General features: G+C 42.3%; 1 protein-coding gene across 3 annotated transcripts; it reads right to left on the minus strand.

Annotated features, from left to right (window-relative positions):
• Positions 1 to 645: 645 nt before the first annotated feature.
• On the minus strand, positions 646 to 19,659 carry LOC139574032 (E3 ubiquitin-protein transferase MAEA-like). 3 transcript variants are annotated; one of them, XM_071398150.1, is made up of 10 exons: positions 19,525 to 19,659; positions 19,182 to 19,296; positions 17,914 to 18,096; positions 17,382 to 17,585; positions 17,067 to 17,189; positions 16,893 to 16,969; positions 16,685 to 16,793; positions 9,321 to 9,454; positions 2,095 to 2,290; positions 646 to 1,990 (listed from the first exon to the last, which is right to left on the minus strand). In XM_071398150.1, the coding sequence occupies exons 2-10, from the start codon at positions 19,248 to 19,250 to the stop codon at positions 1,895 to 1,897; spliced, it is 1,191 nt and encodes a 396-aa protein (XP_071254251.1). In that variant the 5' UTR covers positions 19,251 to 19,296; positions 19,525 to 19,659; the 3' UTR covers positions 646 to 1,894. The 3 variants fall into 3 exon arrangements, with proteins under 3 accessions (XP_071254251.1, XP_071254252.1, XP_071254253.1); XM_071398151.1 differs by having other exon boundaries at positions 19,475 to 19,603; XM_071398152.1 differs by having other exon boundaries at positions 1,760 to 1,990; positions 17,451 to 17,585.
• Between the last annotated feature and the right edge of the window lie 4,709 nt (positions 19,660 to 24,368).

Genomic DNA, 24,368 nt, shown 5'->3' on the forward strand with positions numbered 1-24,368 from the left:
CTCTACCTGCCCCAATGCATAGTGCCAACAGTAGTGTGGAAGAGCAATAATGTTCTGGGGCTGTTTTTCAAGGTTCATGCAAGCCCCATTAGTTCCAGTGAAGGGAAATCTTAACGCTACAGCATACAATGTGCTTCCAACTTGTGGCAACAGTTTGGGGAATGCCCTTTCCTGTTTCAGCATGACAATGCACCCCGTGCACAAAGCGAGGCCCATTCGGAAATGGTTTGTCGAGATCGGTGTGGAAGAACTTGACTGGCTTGCACAGAGCCCTGACCTCAACCACATTGAACATCTTTGGGCTGAATTGGAATGCCGACTGCGAGCCAGGCCTAATCACCCAACATCAATGTTCAAGTCCCCACAGCAATGTTCCAACATTTGGTTCTAGGGAAAGCCTTCCCAGGAAGAGTGGAGGTTGTTATAGCAGAGAAAGGGAGGACTAACTCCATATTAATGCCCATGATTTTGGAATGAGATATTCAAGAGCAGGTGTCCATATACTTTTGGTCATGTAGTGTATGTTGCCAATTGCCATTGATTTAATCTGGGTATGCATAACTCGCTGTCATATTAAATCTGATAAAGCAGCACTTTAACTTCTATGGAGATGTTGGGTGGATAGAAAGAAAGACAGGACCCAAATGTAGTAAAACAATTTTATAGTCAATAATTAATCTATCCTACCAATATAAACATGCATGATCAGTTTCTAAACAGTCTCTCTACAATAACAATACTAAACAGTTCAGAAGCAACCAACCAAGATGGGGGGGAAAGGTGGGAGATATGGTAGGTACTGAAACATATGTTAAGGTGACCCTTGCTCATTTCAAGGAACTCCTTGGACCAACTATAGCCCCTTGAGAAATCTGCAGCAATTTGTGTTAGTCATACAAAATGTCTTAAAATCGGCAATAGAAAACAAAGAGCAAAAAATATAATCAAAATTCTCTTTAATTACAATGCAATGTTCATCGTTGAAAGATATGTATGAAATTAAAAGTCAATCAGTATTTTGACTATGTCAGAGTTGTTTAACTAAATATCAAAAGTACACTGATGAATTAACCCATCCTTCTGAAAAAAGTATTTTTTTCACCATTCGTCAAGGTCCACTTCGGGTGGTGAGCAGACCTGGCATGTTCCCTTGTAAGACACAAATCCACAATGATACTCAAGTGTAGTAGAGTTTACATTAGGTCTGTGTACAAGGTTGCCATACCATATTTCAAGCAACAACAGTGAGACTGTTCAAGCCTGACCAGTGGAAGGTCTAGGGGGAGTTTTCTTTAAATGTTTCTTAAAACATTTTGAAAGACCTGAATCTGCACACAAATGATCAACGCGCTAGTATTTACATTATCAAGTGTATGGTCCCAGATCTGCAATCACAGATTTCACAGGAGGGGACAAACACAATATTACCAATTTCAAGGTATTTCTATATATCCCCCACACGGCTACACAGAAATTATGTAAATGGTGCGCATCATGAAATGAGTGCCATCAAGGAGCAAACACCAATGTGATCAGCCTGTGATTCTGATTGAAGTAAGTCTGATTTATCTAAGGTAAAAAGGCAAAAGATAAGCTCCTATTATCATATTGGAGCAACACCGAGTTATAATGCGCCACACTGCTGGTTGGACTACAAGTTAAATAAAAGTCAGAACATCAACACTTTAAATATAAAAGTCTGTTAATTAGTCCAGTTTCACAAATCTACCCAAGGTGATTTTGGCCCTGTTCTCCATAGTGGGAGGCAAGTTTGGCAAGTCGGGGGGGGGGGGGCTGTGGGGTGTGTTTGGCTGAGTCACATGGGGGCTGGAGGCTCTGCTGGGGGATCCACTGCAGAGGTGTATGCATCACATGAGATCCAGTATCCACCCCATCACATGATGTACACCTTCTCAGCCTGAGAGAAGTTGAAGACTTCTTTGGTTCTGGGGCAGATCACCTTGTCATCTTGGCGAATGGATAGAAGAGACTAGAAAACGAAGGACAAATTATTAACATCAATAATAAATGAAAACAATGAATATTATTCCATTACCATTGTAAATAAAAAATGTGTGGGATGTAGAGACTCACATTGTATCCATACACATAGCCGTTGGGCAGCATCATGGGTGGGTTGTTCTCGTTCATCACCTCCCCAGAGATTTTGCACACCAGACGGGAGTTGGCACAGTGTGCCATGGGCAGGGGCTGGGCCAGTTTGTTCAGGGACTTGCTGCACACGGGGCAGTCAGGGTTTATAGAGGTGCTATCTTCCTTATAGCACTGACTGGGAGCAGAAAGGTTAAGGGTTGAAATTTGATCATTTTGTTTTACATTCCATTACTTCACAGCTGGAGGTCTGTGGCAGAACACATTGAGATACATTAAGACTTATGTACCCTGATGTGCGGTTTTGGATAAGGTCTGCCATCACAACCAAAAGGAGACAGAAAGCACATCAGCAAAAAAAGCAGACGACAGACCACTGCTCCCAAGTGGCGCAGCGGTCTAAGGCACTGCATCTCAGTGCTTGAGGCCACTACAGACACCCTGATTCGAATTCAGGCTCTATCACAACCGGCCGTGATTGGGAGTCCCATAGGGCGGCGCACAATTGGCTCAGCGTCGTCCAGGTTTGGCCGGTGTAGGCCGGCATTCTAAATAAGAATTTGTTCTTAACTGCATTGCCTAGTCAAATAAATAACTTGTGGACTTGTTTACGTGCTGGTGTGCGTTTTGTTGCTAGCGTTACTTTGCTACCTGCCAACTTTACGGTTTTTACATTTTAATTACTGTTTTATATTTGAATTTTTCCCCCTCACTTGACTTGTTTCATTCAACTTTTTCACCCTGGACGCTTTATCTGTACATGGTTCTACAGGACCTCCACCAGCCGAAGCTAAGTAGTAATATTAACATTATGCCTTCTAATTGCAGTTGCTGTACTCATAATATATAGGAACAATCGCCTTATGGTGCTGCAAGCCCAGCTTCAGACGCACTTGTTAGGCAAGGGTACTTTAAGTGTAGGAAAGGATGAAACAGCGTCTGTGCCACCAGTAAGTACAGATAGTAGTATAAATCCCCCCGCACAGTCCCCGCAACCGGACAACTTTCTCATGGCTTCTGGAAGGAAATGCTGTAGGAATGCTCAACTGGTGTCGCTCATTCAGCCGACAGAAACTTTCAACCGGTTCTCCCCATTAACTTCTCTAGGGTAGGGAGCAGCATTCGGAATTTTGGATGAAAAGCATGCCCAAATTAAACTGCCAGCTACTCATCCCCAGAAGATAAGATATGCATATTATTAGTATATTTGGATAGAAAACACTCGGAAGTTTCTAAAACTGTTTGAATCGTGTCTGTGTATAACAGAACTTATTTAGCAGGAGAAACCCCAAGGACAAACCATTCAGATTTTTTTTGTTTTGAGGTCACTCTCTTTTCAATGAGTTTTCATTGGGAAACCAGATTTCTAAGGGACATGCTTGCAGTTCCTACCGCTTCCACTGGATGTCAACAGTCTAGAGAAATTGGTTGAGGTTATTCCTTTGTGTAATGAAGAAGTACGGCCATCTTGAACGAGAGTCACATTAAGTTTCCTTTTAGATAGAAGTGCGTAACCAGAAAGCTTGCTATAGTTGGTTTTAATCCTGTATTGAACACAGATCATCCCGTCTTCAATTTTATCGATTATTAACGTTAAAAAATACCTAAAGTTGTATTACAAAAGTAGTTTGAATTTTTTTGGCAAAGTTTACAGGTCACCTTTGAGATATTTTGTCGTCACGTTTGAGCAAGTTGGAACCTGTGTTTTTCTGGATCAAACGCGCCAAATAAATTGACATTTTGGATATATATTGACGGAATTAATCGAACAAAAGGACCATTTGTGATGTTTATGGGACATATTGGAGTGCCAACAACAGAAGCTCGTCAAAGGTAAGGCATGAATTATATTTTTATTTCTGCGTTTTGTGTTAGCGCCTGCAGGGTTGAAAAATGCTTATCTCTTTTTGTTTACAATGGTGCTATCTTCAGATAATAGCACCGTATGCTTTCGCCGAAAAGCCTATTTGAATTCTGACATGTTGGCTGGATTCACAACCAGTGTAGCTTTAATTTGGTATCTTTCATGTGTGATTTAATGAAAGTTTGATTTTATAGTAATTTTCATAGTAATTAATTTGATTTTGGCGCTCTGCATTTTCTCAGGCTTTTTGCCAAGTGAGACAGTAGCGTCCCGCCTAAACGCTGATTTTTGGAAATAAATATGAACTTTACCGAACAAAACATACATGTATTGTGTAACATGAAGTCCTATGAGTGTCATCTGATGAAGATCATCAAAGGTTAGTGATTCATTTTATCTCTTTCTGCTTTTTGTTACTGCTCTCTTTGGCTGGAAAAATGGCTATCTTTTTCTGTGACTTGGCTCATACCTAACATAATCGTTTGGTGTACTTTCGTCGTAAAACCTTTTTGAAATCGGACACTTTGGCTGGATTTACAACAAGTGTAGCTTTAAAATGGTGTAAAATACTTGTATGTTTGAGGAATTTAAATTATGGGATTTCTGTTGTTTTGAATTTGGCGCCCTGCAGTTTCACTGGCTGTTGACGAGGTGGGACGCTACCGTCCCACATACCCTAGAGAAGTTAAGCAATGAGTCGGAGTCAGAGGCTGAGCCTTCTCTGGTCTCTCTTCCACCCGTTATGGGGTCTGAGACGCCGAAGCCTCCCACCATTAGCTCTGACAAATTGCAAACCCTAGTCATTGGCGACTCCATTACACACAGTATTAGACTTAAAAAGAATCATCCAGCGGTCATACACTGTTTACCAGGGAGCAGGGCTACTGACGTTAAGGCTAATCTGAAGATGGTGCTGGCTAAAACTGGCGAGTGTAGAGAGTATAGGGATATTGTTATCCACGTCGGCACCAACGATGTTAGGATAAAACAGTCAGAGCTCACCAAGCACAACATAGCCTCAGCACGTAAATCAGCTAGAAAGATGTCGGCATCGAGTAATTGTCTCTGGCCCCCTCCCAGTTAGGGGGAGTGATGAGCTCTACAGCAGTCTCACAACTCAATCGCTGGTTGAAAACTGTTTTCTGCCCCACCCAATAGATAGAATGTGTAGATAATTGGCCCTCTTTCTGGGACTCACCCACAAACAGTACCAAGCCTGGCCTGCTGAGGAGTGACGGACTGTGCTCTCATCTTATCTATGAAAATAGACAGGGCTCTAACTCTTCTAGCTCCACAATGAGATAGACAGCCTGCCCGCTTAGTGGATTCTGCCACTAGCAGTCAGCTCAGCTATCCCCATTGAGACCGTGTCCGTGCCTCGATCTAGGTTGGGCAAACCTAAACATGGCAGTGATCGCTTTAGCAATCTCACTGGAATAAAGACCTACTTCATTCCTGTCATTATTGAAAGAGATTGTGATATCTCACATCTCAAAATAGGGCTACTTAATGTTAGATCCCTCACTTCCAAGGCAGTTATAGTCAATGAACTAATTACTGATCATAATCTTGATGTGACTGGCCTGACTGAAACATGGCTTAAGCCTGGTGAATTTACTGTGATAAATGAGGACTCTCCTCCTAGTTACACTAGTGACCATATCCCGCAAAGGCGGAGGTGTTGCTAACATTTACGACACCAAATTTCAATTTACCCCCAAAAAATGACAGTTTTCGTCTTTTGATCTTCTAGTCATGAAATCTATGCAACCTACTCAATCACTTTTTATAGCTACTGTTTACAGGCCTCCTGGACAATATACAGCGTTCCTCACTGAGTTCCCTGAATTCCTATCGGAATTTGTAGTCATGGCAGATAATATTCACATTTCTGGTGACTAATATTCACATGTCAAAGTCCACAGACCCACTCCAAAAGGCTTTCGGAGACATCATCGACTCAGTGGGTTTTGTTCAACATGTCTCCGGACCTACTCACTAGCACAGTCATACTCTAGATCGTGTTTTGTTCCGTGGAATAAATACTGTGGATCTTAATGTTTTTCCTCGTAATCCTGGACTATCGGACCACCATTTTATTACGTTTGCAATCGCAACAAATAATCTGCTCGGACCCCAACCAAGGCTCATCAAAAGCCGTGTTATAAATTCTCTGACAACCCAAATATTCCTAGATGCCCTTCCAGACTCTCTCCACCTACCCAAGGACGTCAGAATACAACAATCGGTTAACCACCTAACTGAGGAACTTAATTTAAACCTTGCGTATTACTCTAGATGCAGTCGCACCTCTAAAAACAAAAAACATTTGTCATAAGAAACTAGCTCCCTGGTATACAGAAAATACCTGAGCCCTGGAGCCAGCTTGCAGAAATCTGGAACGGGAATGGTGCTACACAACTGGAAATCTTACGATTTGCTTGGAAAGACAGTACCGTGCAGTATCGAAGAGCCCTCACTGCTGCTCGATCATCCTATTTTTCCAATTTAATTGAGGAGAATAAGAACAATCCTACATTTCTTTTTGATACTGTCGCATAGCTAACTAAAACACAACATTCCCCAGGAGAGGATGGCTTTCACTTCAGCAGTGATTAATTCATGAACTTCTTTGACAAAAAGATCATGATCATTAGAAAGCAAATTACGGACTCCTCTTTAAATCTGCGTATTTCTCCAAAGCTCAGTTGTCCTGAGTCTGCACAACACTGCCAGGACCTAGGATCAAGGGAGACACTCAAGTCTTTTAATACTATATCTCTTGACACATTGATGAAAATAGTAATGGCCTCTAAACCTTCAAGCTGCACACTGGAACCTATTCCAACTAAACCAATGAAAGAGCTGCTTCCTGTGCTTGGCACAACTATGTTGAACATAATAAACGGCTCCCTATCCACCAGATGTGAACCAAACTCACTAAAAGTGGCAGTAATAAAGCCTCTCTTGAAAAAGCCAAACCTTGACCCAGAAAATATAAAAAACTATCGGCCTATATCAAATCTGCCATTCCTCTCAAAACATTTTGAAAAAGCTGTTGCGCAGAAACTCACTGCCTTCCTGAAGACAAACAATGTATACGAAACGCTTCGGTTTAGACCCCATCATAGCACTGAGACTGCACTCGTGAAGGTGGTAAATTAACTTTTAATGGCGTCAGACCAAGGCTCTGCATCTGTCCCCGTGCTCCTAGACCGTAGTGCTGCTTTTGATACCATCAATCACCACATTCTTTTGAAGAGATCGGAAACCCAAATTTGTAAATTTCGGTGTTCCTCAAGGTTCTGTTTTAGGACCTCCTATTGTTTTCACTATAGTCACCTCTTGGTGATGTCATTCGGAAACACAATGTTAACTTTCACTGCTATGCGAACGATACACAGCTGTACATTTCGATGAAACATGGTGAAGCCCCAAAATAGCCCCCCGTGGAAGCCAGTGTTTCAGACATAAGGTAGATGGCAGCAAATGTTTTACTTTTAAACTTGGACAAAACAGAGATGCTAGTTCTAGGTCCCAAGAAACAAAGAGATCTTCTGTTGGATCTGACAATTCATCTAGATGGTTGTACAGTCATCTCAAATAAAACTGTAAAGGACCTCAGCGTTACTCTGGACCCTGATCTCTCTTTTGACGAACATATCAAGACTGTTTCAAGGACAGCTTTTTTCCATCTACGTAACATTGCAAAAATCTGAAACTTTCTGTCCAAAAATGTATCCATGTCACTTCTAGATTAGACTACTGCAATGATCTACTTTCCAGCTACCCGGATAAAGCACTAAATAAACTTAATTTAGTTCTAAACACGGAAGCAAGAATCTTGACTAGAACCCCCAAAAATGATCATAATACTCCACTGCTATCCTCTCTACACTGGCTTCCTGTTAAGGCTAGAGCTGATTTCAAGGTTTAACTGCTAACCTTCTGTGTACTACATGGGATTGCTCCTATCTTTCCGATTTGGTCCTGCCGTACATACCTACACATACGCTACAGTCACAAGATGCAGGCCTCCTAATTGTCCCTAGAATATCTAAGCAAACAGCTGGAGGCAGGGCTTTCTCCTATAGAGCTCCATTTTTATGGAATGGTCTGCCTATTAATGTGAGAGACGCAGACTCGGTCTCGACATTTAAGTCTTTATTGAAGACTCATCTCTTCAGTTGGTCATATGATTGAGTGTAGTCTGGCCCAGGGGTGTGAAGGTGAACGGAAAGGCACTGGAGCGACGAACCACCCTTGCTGTCTCCGCCTGGCCGGTTTCCCTCTCTCCACTGGGATTCTCTGCCTCTAACCCTATTACGGGGGCTGAGTCCCTGGCTTACTGGTGCTCTTCCATGCCGTCCCTAGGAGGGGTGTGTCACTTGAGTGGGTTGAGTCTCTGACGTGATCTTCCTGTTTGGGTTGGCGCCCCCCATGGCTTCGTGCCGTGGGGAAGATCTTCGTGGGCTATACTCGGCCTTGTCTCAGGGTAGTAAGTTGGTGGTTGAAGATATCCCTCCAGTGGTGTGGGGGCTGTGCTTTGGCAAAGTGGGTGGGGATATATCCTGCCTGGTTGGCTCTGTCCGGGAGTATAGTCGGACGGGGCCATAGTGTCTCCCGACACCTCCTGTCTGAGCCTCCAGTAATTATGCTGCAATAGTTTGTGTCGGGGGGCTAGGGTCAGTCTGTTACATCTGGAGTATTTCTCCTGTCTTATCCAGTGTCCTTTGTGAATTTAAGTATGCTCCCTCTCTTTCTCTCAGAGGCCATGAGCCCTAGGACCATGCCTCAGGGCTACCTGGCCTGATGACTCCTTGCTGTCCCCAGTCCACTTGGTCGTACTACTACTCCAGTTTCAACTGTTCTGCCTGCTATGGAACCCTGACCTGTCCTCCGGACGTGCTACCTTGTTCCGGACCTGCTGTTTTCAACTCTGAATGATTGGCTATGAAAAGCCAACTGCCATTTACTCCTGAGGTGCTGACATGTTGCACCCTCTACAACCACTGTGATTACTATTATTTGACCCTGCTGGCCATCTATGAACATTTGAACATCTTGGCCATGTACTGTTATAATCTCCACCCGGCACAGCCAGAAGAGGACTGGCCACCCCTCAGAGCCTGGGGAGTTTTTCCTAGCCACCGTGCTTCTACATCTGCATCGTTGCTGTTTGGGGTTTTAGGCTGGGTTTCTGTATAGCACTTTGTGACATCGGCTGATGTAAAAAGAGCTTCATAAATACATTTGATTGATTGACTAAAAAAAATACAAATAATGATGTTCCTGCCCGACATAGCAAAACTAAGGAGCACAGAGCGGTGACCAGAAAGGATACGGAGTTTTGATAGCAGACAAGCCGGCCTGGAGTGTGATGGTAAACACAGAGTTGTTGCCCAGCTGATGTAATCTGTAGTTGTCGTATCTGAACTGTTGGATCAGCATTTTCCAGCGGGCTGGATCCAGGAGATCCTGTGAGGGTTGATTGACAAAGAGATAATCAGACCATTTTTTTTATATTTTTTTTTAACCTTTATTTAACCAGGTAGGCAAGTGGAGAACAAGTTCTCATTCACAAATGCGACCTGGCCAAGATAAAGCAAAGCAGTGCGACAAAAACAACAACACAGAGTTTCACATAAACGTACAGTCAATAACACAATAGAAAAATCTATGTGCAAATGTAGAAGATTAGTGAGGTAAGGCAATAAATAAGCCATAGAGGTGAAATAATTACAATTTAGCATTAACACTGGAGTGATAGATGTGCAGATGATAATGTGCAAGTAGAGATACTGGGGTGCAAAAGAGCAAAACAATAAATAAAAATATGGGGATGAGGTAGTTGGGTGTGCTATTTACAGGTACAGTGATCAGTAAGCGTTCTGACAGCTGATGCTTAAAGTTAGAGAGGGAGATATAAGTCTCCAGCATCAGTGATTTTTGCAATTCGTTCCAGTCATTGGCAGCAGAGAACTGGAAAGAAAGGCAGCCAAAGCAGGTTTTGGCCTTTGGGATGACCAGTGACATATACCTGCTGGAGCGCGTGCTACGGGTGCCTGTTGCTATGGTGAACAGTGAGCTGAGATAAGGTGGGGCTTTACCTAGCAAAGACTTATAGATGACCTGGAGCCAGTGTGTTTGGCGACGAATATGTAGCAAGTGCCAGCCAACGAGAGCATACAGGTCGCAGTGCTGGGTAGTATATGGGGCTTTGGTGACAAAATGGATGGCACTGTGATAGACTGCATCCTGTTTGCTGAGTAGAGTGTTGGAGGCTATTTTGTAAATGACATCGCCAAAGTCAAGGATCGGTAGGATAGTCAGTTTTACGAGGGTATGTTTAGCAGCATGAGTGAAGGAGGCTTTGTTGCGAAATAGGATGTCGATTCTAGATTTAATTTTGGATTGGAGATGCTTAATGATGTGAGTCTGGAAGGAGAGTTTACAGTCTAACCAGACACCTAGGTATTTGTAGTTGTCCACATATTCTAAGTCAGAACCTTCCAGAGTAGTGATGCTAGTCGGGTGGGCGGGTAGCAATCGGTTGAAGAGCATGCATTTAGTTTTACTAGCGTTTAAAAGCAGTTGGAGGCAATGGAAGGAATGTTGTATGGCATTGAAGCTAGTTTGGAGGTTTGTTAACAGTGTCCAAAGAAGGGCCAGATGTATACAGATCATAGGTCTACAGTATGTTGACATACACAAATTAGGGATTTAACGATTCACAGATACGGATCGGTCCCGATCCAAATTAAGCATGCATCGGTAAGAAAACCTACTTTTTTTCTGTCTTATTCCGAAAATAACTAATATTTTCTGACTGAATTTATGCATTCTCTCCTTCAGCCTATTAAACTTTTATGCATGTAACTGCGTATGACATTGACCTACAACTCAGATAACAACTGTGCTCACAGTGCAGGAGACGCAGCTGCGCGGCACCTTCAGATGTTTGTAAATTGGTTTTCGCAATATTAAGTCATAGGCGTTATTAATTGAGGGACAACTAATGTAATTTCCTGGGTCATTGTTTCCAAATGCACTGTAGAAAATTGTGTTTTACCAGCAGAGCTGTGGTAGGCAACCGGAGTGGCCACAACTCACACCCTGCTGAGTGTACATCTTAACTGCTGATTGGGACTTTTCTATTGCCAGGTTCCCCATACAAAATATATATTTTTTTGCAAATGTATAAAACATTTAAAACATAAATACCTTATTTACATAAGCATTAAGACTCTTTGCTATGAGACTCGAAATTGAGCTCAGGTGCATCCTGTTTCCATTGATCATCCTTGAGATCATTCTACAACTTGATTGGAGTCCACCTGTGCTTAATTCAACTGATTGGACATGATTTGGAGAGGCCTGTCTTTATAAGGTCCCAAGGTTAACAGCGCATATCAGATCAAAAACCAAGCCATGAGGTCGAAGGAATTGTCCATATAGAGCTCTGAGACAGGATGGTGTCGAGGCACAGCTCTGGGGAAATGTACCAAAACATGTCTGCAGCATTGAAGGTCCCCAAGAATACAATGGCCTCCATCATTCTTAAATGGAAGAAATTTAGAGCCACCAAGACTCTTCCTAGAGCTGGCCGCCCAGCCAAACTGAGCAAACGGGGGAGAAGGGCCTTGGTCAGAGAGGTGACCAAGAACCCAATGGTCACTCTGACAGAGCTCCAGAGTTCCTCTGTGGAGATGGGAAAACCTTCCGGGAGGACAACCATCTCTGCAGCACTCCACCAACCAGCCTTTATGGTAGAGTGGACAAACAGAAGCCACTCCTCATTAAAAGGCACATGACAGCCCGCTTGGCACCTAAAGGACTCAGAACATGGGAAACAAGATTCTCTGGTCTGATGAAACCAAGATTGAACTCTTTGGCCTGAATGCCAAGCGCCACGTCTGGAGGAAACCTGGCACCATCCCAAAGTAAAGAGAGGTCCTTGGTGAAGCATGGTGGTGGCAGCATCATCCGGTGGGGACTGGGAGACTAGTCAGGATCCAGTGAACGATGAACGGAGCAAAGTACAGAGAGATCCTTGATGAAATCCTACTGGTGGTGTGGTGTGATGGTGTGGGGATGCTCTGCTGGTGACACTGTCAGTGATTTCAAGGCACACTTAAACAGCATGGCTACCACAGCATTCTGCAGCGATACGGCATCCCATCTGATTTGCACTTAGTGGGACTATCATTTGTTTTTCAACAGGACAATGACCCAACATACCTCCTGGCTGTGTAAGAGCTATTTTACCAAGGTGTGTGATGGAGTGCTACATCAGATGACCTGGCCTCCACAATCAACCAACCTCAACCCAATTGAGATGGTTTGGGATGAGTTGGACTGCAGAGTGAAGGAAAAGCAGAGTGAAGGAAAAGCAGCCAACAAGTGCTCAGCATATGTGGGAACTCCTTCAAGACTGTTGGAAAAGCATTCTAGGTGAAGCTGGTTGAGAGAATGCCAAGAATGTGCAAAGCTGTCATCAAGGCAAAGGGTGGCTACTTTGAAGAATCTAAAATATATGTATTTGTTTAAAACTTTTTAGGTTGCTACATGATTCCATATGTGTTACTAAATAGTTTTTATGTTTTCACTATTCTACAATGTAGAAAATAGTAAAAGTAAAGAAACCCTTTAACGAGTGTGTCCAAACTTTTGACTGGTACTTTAAGTCAAAGCTGTAACTACTCAGGAACATTCAATGTCATCTTGCTAAGAACCTTGTGTATATTTGGCATATTTTTTGGGGGGGTTATTGTCCTGCCGAAAAGGTGGATTTCTCTCCCAGTGCCTATTGGAAAGCAGGCAACCAGGTTTTCCTCTAGTTTTTTGCCTTTGCTTAGCTCTATTCTGTTTTGTTTTTTTATCCTAAAAAAGTACCTAGTTCTTGCCGATGACAAGCATACCCATAACATGATGCAGCCACCACCATGCTTGAAAATATGAAGAATGTTAAGACAGCCGCATGCTTCCCAACCGAAACAGTTCATGCATTTTGCGACGTTTTCCCTCATTTTGGTTTTAGGCTAGGGTTTTGTCGATTGTTCAGGCACACTTTCTTTTCTCAAGGCCAACCTAACATTGAGAGCCGAAGTCTACGCCTCTTCGTTCGTGATTGGTCAACGCGAGTTTATTCTTCTTGATGATTACATGGCGAAGGACAACTTCAAGCATCGATTGACACATGAAGTAGAAAAGTACCTTCACCAATATGATTCTAGCCATACATGCATTATATAAAGACCAGCATGTAAATGCCAATTCATTTAGAGAGATTTCGGAGCATGCTCGGGTCTGACCCATCCACTTGTTTGAAAAAGTGGAGTAGGGTTCACAACAAGTTCAAGGCAAAGAAACAAGGATCGCAGTGGAGATGCTGGCCGTGAAGCATGGGAAGACTGAAAGCAAAATGCGATCTTCACAAAAGAATGAGCTATGTTGTATTTTCTATTGTAGTCGACAAGAAGAGTAGCCATGTTTTGCAAACAAAAGTTAGCGCTAGCTACTTGGCTAGTGGCTAGCTAGCCTAGCAGCAGAGAAAACAAGCCAACTAACTAAAGATCTTTACAACTTTAAGAAATATTTTATCAGAGAAAGAAAATCCACTAGATGTTGGAACATAAGCTTCAAAATTGGCAAGGTCCAACTAGTCAAAATGTTGCAAACGTTTGAGCAGAGTAGCTAGGCCAGGCCTACTGAACTCCGCTCAAACGTTTGCAACATTATACCTGATTGACCATGCTTGTCATTTATGAACATTTTGAAAATCTTGGCTCTCTCTAATTCTCTCCTTCTCTCTCTCGGAGGACCTGAGCCCTAGGACCATACGCCAGGACTACCGGGCATGATGACTCCTTGCTGTCCCCAGTCCACCTGGCCTTGCTGCTATTCCAGTTTCAACTGTTCTGCCTGCGGTTATGGAACCGCCACCTGTCCCAGACCTGCTATTTTCAACTCTTAATGATCGGCTATGAAAAGCCAACTGAAAATTATTCATGATTATTATTTGACCATGCTTGTCACTTATGAACATTTTGGCATAGTTCTGTTATAATCTCCACCCGGCACAGCCAGAAGAGGACTGGCCACCCCTCATAGCCTGGTTCCTCTCTAGGTTTCTTCCTAGGTTTTGGCCTTTCTAGGGAGTTTTTCCTAGCCACCGTGCTTCTACACCTGCATTGCTTGCTGTTTGGGGTTTTAGGCTGGGTTTCTGTACAGCACTTCGAGATATTAGCTGATGTACGAAGGGCTATATAAAATAAACTTGATTTGATATAGTCTATTGTCTCAGTTCATGATATTTGATGTTTATTGATCATCATGTGTACTAAATAGACATCTACTTTATTTTTCAAGGAACAAACACCAGTGAATGGACAGTACCTGGTTGTTCACCGGCCACAAGCACCACCTCTGCTCCCAGTACTGATTGGTTATCGGCCTCCCACACTGAGCCGGCATGCACAATTAGAAACAATCTCCATTCAGGTCCTGGAAAGCTCTATCCTGACTATCACCTCCAATACCTTCTCCACTGGCTTGCACCTCCCAAATGCCAGAGCAGCAGCAAGGGTGTGAGAAAACAACTGCAGACTCAAAGGCATTGAAGTCAGATGTCAAGAACATCATGCACCGAGCCACCAGCTTGTACCAGAGGTAAAAACATAATATAATTTCACCCTCCTTTACAGATCACCTTTCCTCTAGTCCTTTTTCCTCCTCCAGACACTCCTAATCCCCCCCCCCCATATAGGGCCCTGTACCTATAGCTGATTTCATGGATGAATTCCCACCAAAACTCTAGGAGGAATTCGATCACCAGCTGCATGAGTTTGTGCATGATGGACTGAACGACCGGGACCACAGTGAAATGAACAACTTGTTCTGTTGATGTTCAGACATCTCAGGAGTTAAGACAATAGACACTTTCATTTTATTCCAGACACTCGTTTACATGTCAGTTCATAGCAGACACTGTTTTACTCATTTCCCCAAAATATTTCTAGTGCTCATTAATATTTGTATATCTGTGTGCCACAGACTTTACAGGCTTCCTTCTACATGTGGCGTAGATCATTATAATCAAAATGACTCCACACAGACATCAGGCTTCATTTTATTAACAAGAATAAAACTCCACATTTTAGTACAAAGTACTTTGGTTCACAGTGCACACAAATAACTGAGTCTATGCATCTATCAAGGGGTGTGTATGTGAGAAGTCCAAAGAAAGATCTATTATGCATCATTGATGGCCTTGGGATGAGTTGTCCTGTCCTAACCATGTCTTCCTGCTATTGAAGAGCTTCCCACTTGTTTAACTTGCAAGCCGTGTCACACTGGCTCTTGGAGATGGTTGTGTTAGTCACAACCCTCTTCCACTCTCCAGGTTGGTAGTTGCCAGAAGGGAGGGGGTGTCAACAAAAGAGGGAGCCACGATTCTTGCGTTTGGCTCATGAGCTTAATCTGTGGAGGACAGGTAGTTCTGGAGGGCAACACAAACCCTTAGCCTTTTCAGGGGTAAACTCGATTAGGCGACCAAGAATCCTCATCCTTGCAGCCATGATCCCGAACGCATTATCTGACTCTCCGACAGAGTGGCGATAGTTCCAGGTTCCCTCAGGTTCATTGAGAGACAGACACCTGTAAGTGAGGTAACAAGAGAATATATGTCAGATATTATATACATATGGTAAACAAAAACACCATACCATTTTCCAGAAACCATACTCCAAACGCCTTGATAAAATGTCATTTCTCATAGAGGTGAATACAAGTATGCATTAACAAGGGAAATTAGTTTCCAACATGCTATTATCAACATACCTGAATAAGGGCGCATGCGGTTCTCATGTAGGGAGAAGCTATCTCCCAGGAAAACATAAGGACTTGGCGTTGTTGTACCTGGCAGGATAGCTTGCGGTGGATAAATCGAGGGTCTTCTGCAGCAGTTTGGACCCACTTTAACTCTTGAAACACTCACCATAGTTCTCTCGGGCCATATACCCCTACATCCACAATTGTGAACATGTAGCGAGCATCTTCTCAGTCTCCGTATCTCACCTATCATGTGTTGCTTGGTACAGCAAATCTAGATCCCGGGGAATTTGCACAACTCCAGTCAAGTGTCTCTCTGAACTCTTATTCTCCAGCACGTGTCTTCCTTGTTTGGCCGTAGATGCCATTACCAGCTTATCCCCCTCTACTGTACCGGGGTAATAATGCCGCTTTTCCTCAGAATGTCTTTTTAGAAAGCACGCAAGCACACTCGTTGCGCCCCCCCCCCAATCTGATAGTGGTAGATGCTCAGTCTGCCCTATGGCTCAGCTCACACACTACATCATTCTCACACACACACACACAGCCCAGAGAAGTCAGCTCAGACAGACCCAGCTCAGCTCCTGAGCATAAGATATTCATTTTTCACACTAAATGAATGTGTTCATGCAACAATTGTTAGTGCACCGAATCATTTCGAACCGCATCGAATAGTTTCAAATTAAAAGTATAATTCCTGTATCGGAGTCCATGTACCTAGACGCGTATCGAATTGTGCTTGTAAGGAAGGGGGATACCTAGTCAGTTGTACAACTGAATGCATTCAACTGAAATGTGTCTTCTGCATTTAACCCAACCCTACAAAGGAGGCATATGCGAGTGCATACACACTAGAGATCACTACTATGGTATTACCTTATAAGGGGAGATATGGGTGTCTGAGGGGAACGCCAGCATGCCCATAACCTGCCGCACTTCGTCCAACTGACCCCCCTCCGCTTGGCTGAAGTGCTTCCGCGCATGTCTGTGAAAAACATGGTTCATGATTGTTCTCATTTCAACTATGAATATATGTTTCAACATTAACATAGGATGTGCTATGGCAGTATAAACGGATTCCCACCTGACAGCATCCATACGCTTGTTCTGTCGGATGAGCTCAATAAACTCCTGGATTCGCAGGCTAAACTCCAAGCAGCTCTGTAAGGAAAAGCATCAAGGAGTTCATATATAACGTAATGTATGAGACACTGCCATTGCGATCTACTAACAGACATGGCATAATCCCCTGGCTCACCTTCATCTTGCGGAGGCGTGACTTGTTGTCATGGCACCAGGCCAAACAGGTGGCTGTTTCCTGTCGCTCCAGTGACTCCTCCACCTCTTTGGCTGTGAGGAACATCTCAATGTTGACCAGATCCTGGAGAACAGGGGGAAAGCGGGGTTATGTCAAATAGAGACAGCACACGTAGTTCTCTAAACAATTGAAATACAAGGAGCTCTACAAGCAATTTGAGATACCACAGAAGTCGCTTTCTGTAAGGAATAAGGAACTCGATTGTAGCATCCATGTATATAAGATGACATGTTGACAGATAGAAGTGGGATGCACCTCAATGCCACTTTGCCGTGCCAGTTTGACCGCTGTGTTGTAATAGCCACACCGCAGCAAGTGTTCTACCATCATGCGGTCCATTCGTTTCTTCTTCCAGACGTTGACGCCTGCTGGCTGGTCGCTGCTATGCTCCTTCAGGTGTTCAATCCTCCGCTTACACAGCTTAGCACTCTCATCCTCCGCCTGGATGGACTCAGCAGCCTACACAACATCCACCATTTAGATTTTGTATACTTACAGCAAGCATGCAGTATCTCTGCTCTGCTGGGTCCTCTCCTTGTATTGTACTGCTATATTTTTCATGATGATGAATCATTATTCTGTCTTGGAAATCGCTCAATAACCATACATTATTTGTCATGTGCTTGGATTTGAAAACATGTAAAGTTGGCTTATTTTCAGAAATTCTCCCTAAAATAGCAGTAGCTAAGCTATCTGGAGTTGGAGGAGGAATATCATTAAAAAAATATATGAAATGCACAGCAACATTCCAATGCTAATTGTTCTGAGAGCAACTGGGTGAACCTACCTTTCTCTTCAGGGCACTGAGCTTCTCCACCACCCCATCGAGAAGGGACACCACAGAATCCACCACTGGGAAACTGCTGAGGGTCTTCTCCAGCTCTGCCACCACCATGGTTACGTGACTCGTCTCCCGGTCAATGTTCTTCTGTGCAGCTCTGAATCGCTTGTTCAGAGTTTCATATGGTACCTGTACAAATGAACAATGCAAAACCTAAGTGAGGTGGTTTCGGTAGTACATTCTGACCATCTAATAATCATTCTTTGGCTGAAGTTTCCAATTATTTGACCCATAACTTGTTGAGAACATATCCTCCAATATATGACACTTTCCAACCAATCACTAAGGCATCAACACAGAACAGCAATCTTACATAACCGTCTAGTTATGCTAACATAACTACTCAAATGGCATACAACTACTCTTGTAACCCTTAATGAATTAAATTACTATTCTGATAAAATGGCCACTAACAAAGCAAACATTAGCCGTATGGCAGCAGCCACAGACCAATAGTGTCGCAGTGTGATATGGCTGCAGACAATCTTCTCAGCCATATTGAGGTAGTACCTTGAGGACATAGCGCTTTTCCCCTATCGAGCTATCTAGCTACTAGTCATGTACAGAGCATAATTATACAGCTACAAACGATCAACTGACTAGTATGCATCGTGTTGCTTTGGATTTACTAGAGAGCCAACTACCTCGCAGCTGGTGACGACCCTTCATGCCATGTTGATTTCACTAGTTATGGTGAATTTGGAAACCAACGTGAATAGCTAACGTTACATGTCTCTATTAGCTAGTTATCTAACTAACGTAGTTACATTTATTTAAGACAGCAAATTGTTAGCTATGAATAGGTGGCTTCCCACGCCACAAAAGAATATCGACGGAGAACCAGCTAACGTTAGTTAAAGTTTGCTAGGTATCAACATAGCTGATTAAACTGTCTGTCTAGCAAAATTAATGACTACGAAATTATCTGTTTAGCTAACAAAGTTAGTAAATAACCTCCAATCGTCTCGATAATTGACTATCAACTAATAGGTTGAGATTGGTGTATCTGACCACATCATCAAATCTGCTCGTATTAATCTTCACCATCTGACATCAGCCGTTGTTTTTTAACCAACTTGCCCCCTGGCGTCGCTAGCTAACGTTAGTTAGTCATCCAAATAATCGAAATTAGTGCCTAGTTTGACAAATGTGAAGCTCGTGCCTGCATCATGATCGGTTCGTCTCGATATTCGTTCAAATAAGCCATTTCAAACCTTCAAAGTGGGATATTCTTGAACCTTCAGAGCCATGGAGAGTTGAGCAGCTGTCTCTTGCACCGCCATCTTCGTTTGTGAATTTCTCCAGATACTTTTTCATGGAGCCAGATAGCTGCCAAAAGGTTGAACGCACGTATCGTTAGGATCGTAAGAAAATCCATACGTAAATTATTAGGATTGTAAGAAAATCCATACGTAAATTATTAGGATTATAAGAAAAACCATGCATGAAACGTAAACGTGAAATTTCATCTGAACATACAAACACCATGTTACGATTATGGACTAACATTTTGGACTTGAACAAATCTTGTCTTGCAATTCTGACCTACAAAAATACCTTTCAGATTGTTGGCAGTTTCATCTCACCAACAAAAAACGTACACCAAACAGCTTGTGGGGAGTGCTATTTAAACAAGCATAACGCAGCATAAAAAAACGGAAGTCAGGGAAACCGGAAAGAGATATCTTGGACGTTTTCAAGTTAAAAGTCTCCATTCTTTATTACTCGTCAGTTGAATTTACTTCACATTTAGGTAGATCATGTAATGGATTTGTTTGCCAGTTTAAGTCTAGATAGCACTAGGCTGTATTATGCCTAAAACAGTGACGTTTCAGTCCTTTATCTCTGGGTAATGTACACCCAGAGCATGCACCTTATCAAAACATGACTATCAATATTGCACCATCCCATTCTCTAGGCTTTGTCTGCAATCATAACCAGTAGTATCTACCAGTAATAATGAACCAGAATAATAAAAATAGATGTTTGGTGAATCTATGAACTACGTATGACCACTGCAGTCTTTGCCAACCACATTTTTTTTTATATAACATTTTTAAATGTATTTAATAACTCAAAATCTTGCCAAAGCATATTCTGTAGGAGGGGTTAATATGAATTTAAAATAGTTTATATGAATTGGTTCATGAACATATGGACTTTGAAATGAACAAGGGAGGGGTTAAACATAGGCTAAGTTTGGCATAAGCCTATTTTTATTTGACCTTTATTTAACTTGGCAAGTCAGTTAAGAACAAATTCTTATTTACAATGACAGCCTACCCCGGCAATGCTGGCCCAATTGTGTACGGGACTCCCAATCACAGCCAGATAAGATGCAGCCTGGATTTGAACCAGGGACCGCAGTCCCTGGTTCTTGCACTGATAGAAAAATGCAGAAAAATAGAAAAATGCAGTGCCTTAGACCGCTGTGCCACTCAGGAGCCCCAGTTGAAGAGCTTGTGATCTCCATGCAGCACCCCTCAGCCCTTCTGGAGGAATGCAGCCATAGAGTCATTATACCCTAATGTAGAGGCCTATTTGCCTACTAGCCAAATAAAGTGTAGAGCATGCATGTGTAACAGGGTTGGTTATGTTTCCACTTGCCTCTAAAGAATGGTGTATTTAATGTTTAAGCGTTCTTATTGGTTGGTTCAATTCTGATGACAATAAGGCGTGTTTTGCGAACGTCAGGTCTCCCCAGTATGAAAATGTGATGTAAGGGTTAGGTCACGTTCTGAAAACTATTTTACAATGTGTACAAGTTTGCTGTACATTGCTGATTTATACATGTGTGGGTATATGGTACCTGTTAGGGATTGAGGGGCTTTCTGGTATGTGCTTTGGTATATGATTGCTATATATATATATATATATATATAAGTGTGTTAGCTAGCGTGCACCGATGTAATGGTCACATAAGCTCACTGCTAACACAGTTGTTTTCATGCTACAGATTTTACCATCGACTGCCATCAACACATTAAGCCCTGCACAACTAAAGTGCAGTTTCCTATTTAACAACAGGTATTTACACATGTTATATTTTGTATTGTATTTTGTTTATGCCCCAGTATGAAATGCGATGCTAGGGATTTTACCATCGACAGCCATTAACATCGTTAAGCCCTGCACAACTAACGGGCTGTTTCCTATTTAACAACAGATAATAAATAATGTTCAACTGGGACCACTGGCTGGGGTGATTTATTTGGACAAAACACAACACAAGGAGAGTACGATTAACATCTGTTACACATGCTACCTGCAGCTCATCATTCCAACATATTTGAACATTTAATTCCAGGCTGCATCTCATCTGGCCGTGAATGGGAGTCCCATAGAGGGATGCAAATTGGTGAGGGCCCAAAAAGGTGACACTTCCTTTTTTTTGCACTGAAACATACAAAAAACCTTGATAGGGGAAAATGCAGGTTTTAACTAATTAAACAACAAAGAATACGATCTACATGATCAGTCTCTGTGTGTAAAATAAAAAGTGTTTAATGTGAACCTAACTCACAGCTAAAAAAATTTAAAGAATGCAATCTGATGATATTTGTTGCCTAGACTTTACTGTAAATGACACTCAAGTCTTGAGAAAAAAACAATACACTAATATTACAGTTAGCTATGACAGCCCTTATAATAGAATGCTTGTGACCACACATACATCTAAATATTGCACTTGGGGAAAAAAACATCTTAAAGTATAAATAGAATGAAACAAACAGACATTCTATTTTTGCTCTATTATAGTGGCCACTATAGACATCGATCAAGTGCACAAGGCTGCATGTGTCTAAAATAACATTCGCTAAGTAAAATATATACTGTATATAATCCCCCCTCACTCACACGCGTTACTGTGAAATTCAACACAACAAAACAATATCTTTGGGATACACTGCACATTATTACATTGTACACTTTCTGCCTGTGGACATCTGTTCTACAATGTGCCAGCAAAAGTGAGAAAGAGGGAAAGTGTGTGGTGTTCCTTTCACCTCTATAGTGGCATCCAGTTTAAACCAGGCCCAGCTACAGCTACACTTAATCCCTGAATCCACATTTTTAACAAGCAACGCCTCATTGTCACCTAATTATCTAATTCTGAAAATGAACCACAAACTGTAGAGGAAAAACAGTTAACAGATAGTGGTTAGTTCGTTAGCTAGTTAACATTTCACACAGATTACCAGGGGTCCATTTAGCAACTAACACGTTATAACTTGAGTTGAGGAACGGCAACGAGTCGGTTACCAGTTAATACTATAGATAATTGGTTAGGTTACTAATGTTAGCTCATCTGATGTTGTAACGTTAGCTAGCTAACATTAGCTGTCTGACTTTATTAGCAAGCTAATTTTCACACCATAAACTCAATTATTTGATCAGATAAATTGGCTAATGTTGCTCAACATTTCTCTGGCTAGCTAGCGGAGAATTCGATCCAGCTAGGAAGATACTTAACAATGCTAATACTTGTTCCACCACAATTTCTCCATCACCTCAAACTTTCAAAATGCCAGTAGTTTTCCGGTTACAGCTCATGAAGTGTGCTTCATCACCTTCTCACCCCCGTCTCCGTGGTCAGGATTCTCACCTAACGTTACCTCGTTGTTAATGCTCAGGGACACGCTGTTGTAACTAGCAAGCTGACTTTCCGGAGCGCGCGCTGATGCTGTAACTAGCAAATTGGTTGTCTCTTCTTTCTTCAGTCGCTGCTGTGCTACATTCTGTTATTATGTAAATGATTGGCTGAGCCTTGGATACAGCCAGTATTGCTCCAAACGCGCATCACTCGTTCGCTTACAGCCAGTATATACTTTAAGGTGCAGAAAGTCTTTATTTTAATAACGGAGCATTTTCTAAATTCAAACTGACCCCTGCAACTGGACACTGACATTGTATGCGACTTCTGTTTCCCCAAATCGAGGACGAAGACGGCATCGCTAAGGTTGGTCGAAAATTCTCTGTGCTACACCAAACACTACCTTTTGTTCTAGACCTGATAACGTTAGTTGTTTAGCACCCCCTAGTGGCAATTTAAATGCAGCAGTGTAGAATTTACCTGTTTGTGTCATGTGACAGGAAGCAGGTTCAGAAGTGAAGCAATGGCTTCAGTTCAAACACTTAAAAAGACACACCCTATCCCCTCAGCCCTCAAATTAAGTGGAGACTTCTGATAACGTATCATGACATCTGACGAGTATACACTTGCAGGGCAAGGTGCGAAGGAGGAAGGAACTATTTTTTTAAATGGACCACCCTTGGCTGAAAATGCCTCAGCCTTCAAAGACACACCCTATCCCCTCAGCCCTCAAATTAAGTGGACACTTCTGATGACGTATCATGACGTCTGACGAGTATACACTTGCAGGGCGAGGGAGGAAGGATTGATTTTTAAACGGACGCCCTTGCCTGAAAATTCATCACTCGTTCATCCCGCGATGATTGTGTTTTCAGCCACCAGTAGCTTGTGGGTCCTTTATATGCGCTACAGTCAATTATGATTGCATGTCTAATTATTAATATACACCTACTGTATGATAGCTAATTCATTTGCTAGCTAACTAGCATTAGCCTGCCTAGCTGGAACATTTGAAGAAGGAAAAGGTTTTATTTCTACAATTTCCAAAAGATAACCAAACATATTTACTTTTTATGAGACGTGTTTGTGCCGTCATGTGCATTGGTAGCACAATTTCTAACTTATTTGCATTAGTTTTTACTTACACTTGTATGTTGACTTCTCCATTGATGTTGTTTTTAAGTTTTGGCAGACTTTTCGTAGCGGATGTACAATCGTCGCAAATTGAATTATGGGGAGTTTCATTCCCTGGAATGAACATAATTGTACACTCAAACGCGACTAAAAACGTGGGCTGAGTGGCTTACGTTGCAAACTTCCCTTGCTTGGCTAATCATTTGGACCGCCCTCCAAGATGGTGACGGGGATTCCCCCAAGTGCATAAGGCGAGGGTAAGTGGACGAGGGTGTGTCTGTCTTTTATGAGTTTGAACCGCAGCCAATGTGTAAGATGTGCAAGTGTGACTGAGTAGTTACAATCCTTCAACATCCTTCTTTATAAGCTTTGTAAAACGCAATGTCGGTAAGTACATTTGTTTATGAACCTCTTTTGGGTACGTGAGACGTTAGCGTCCCACCTCTTCAACAGCCAGTGAAACTGCTGGGCGCCAAATTCAAATACAGAAATACTCATTATAAAAATTCAGAAAACAAAACATATTTTACATAGGTTTAAAGATGAACTTCTTGTGAATCCAACCACGGTGTCAGATTTAAAAAATGCTTTACGGCGAAAGCATACCTTACAATTATTTGAGAACATAGCCCACTAGACAAATCATTACAAACAGTAACCAGCCAAGTAGAAG

The sequence above is a fragment of the Salvelinus alpinus genome, chromosome 4 (genome assembly GCF_045679555.1).
Source record: "Salvelinus alpinus chromosome 4, SLU_Salpinus.1, whole genome shotgun sequence".
In the NCBI taxonomy this organism is placed as follows: domain Eukaryota; kingdom Metazoa; phylum Chordata; class Actinopteri; order Salmoniformes; family Salmonidae; genus Salvelinus; species Salvelinus alpinus.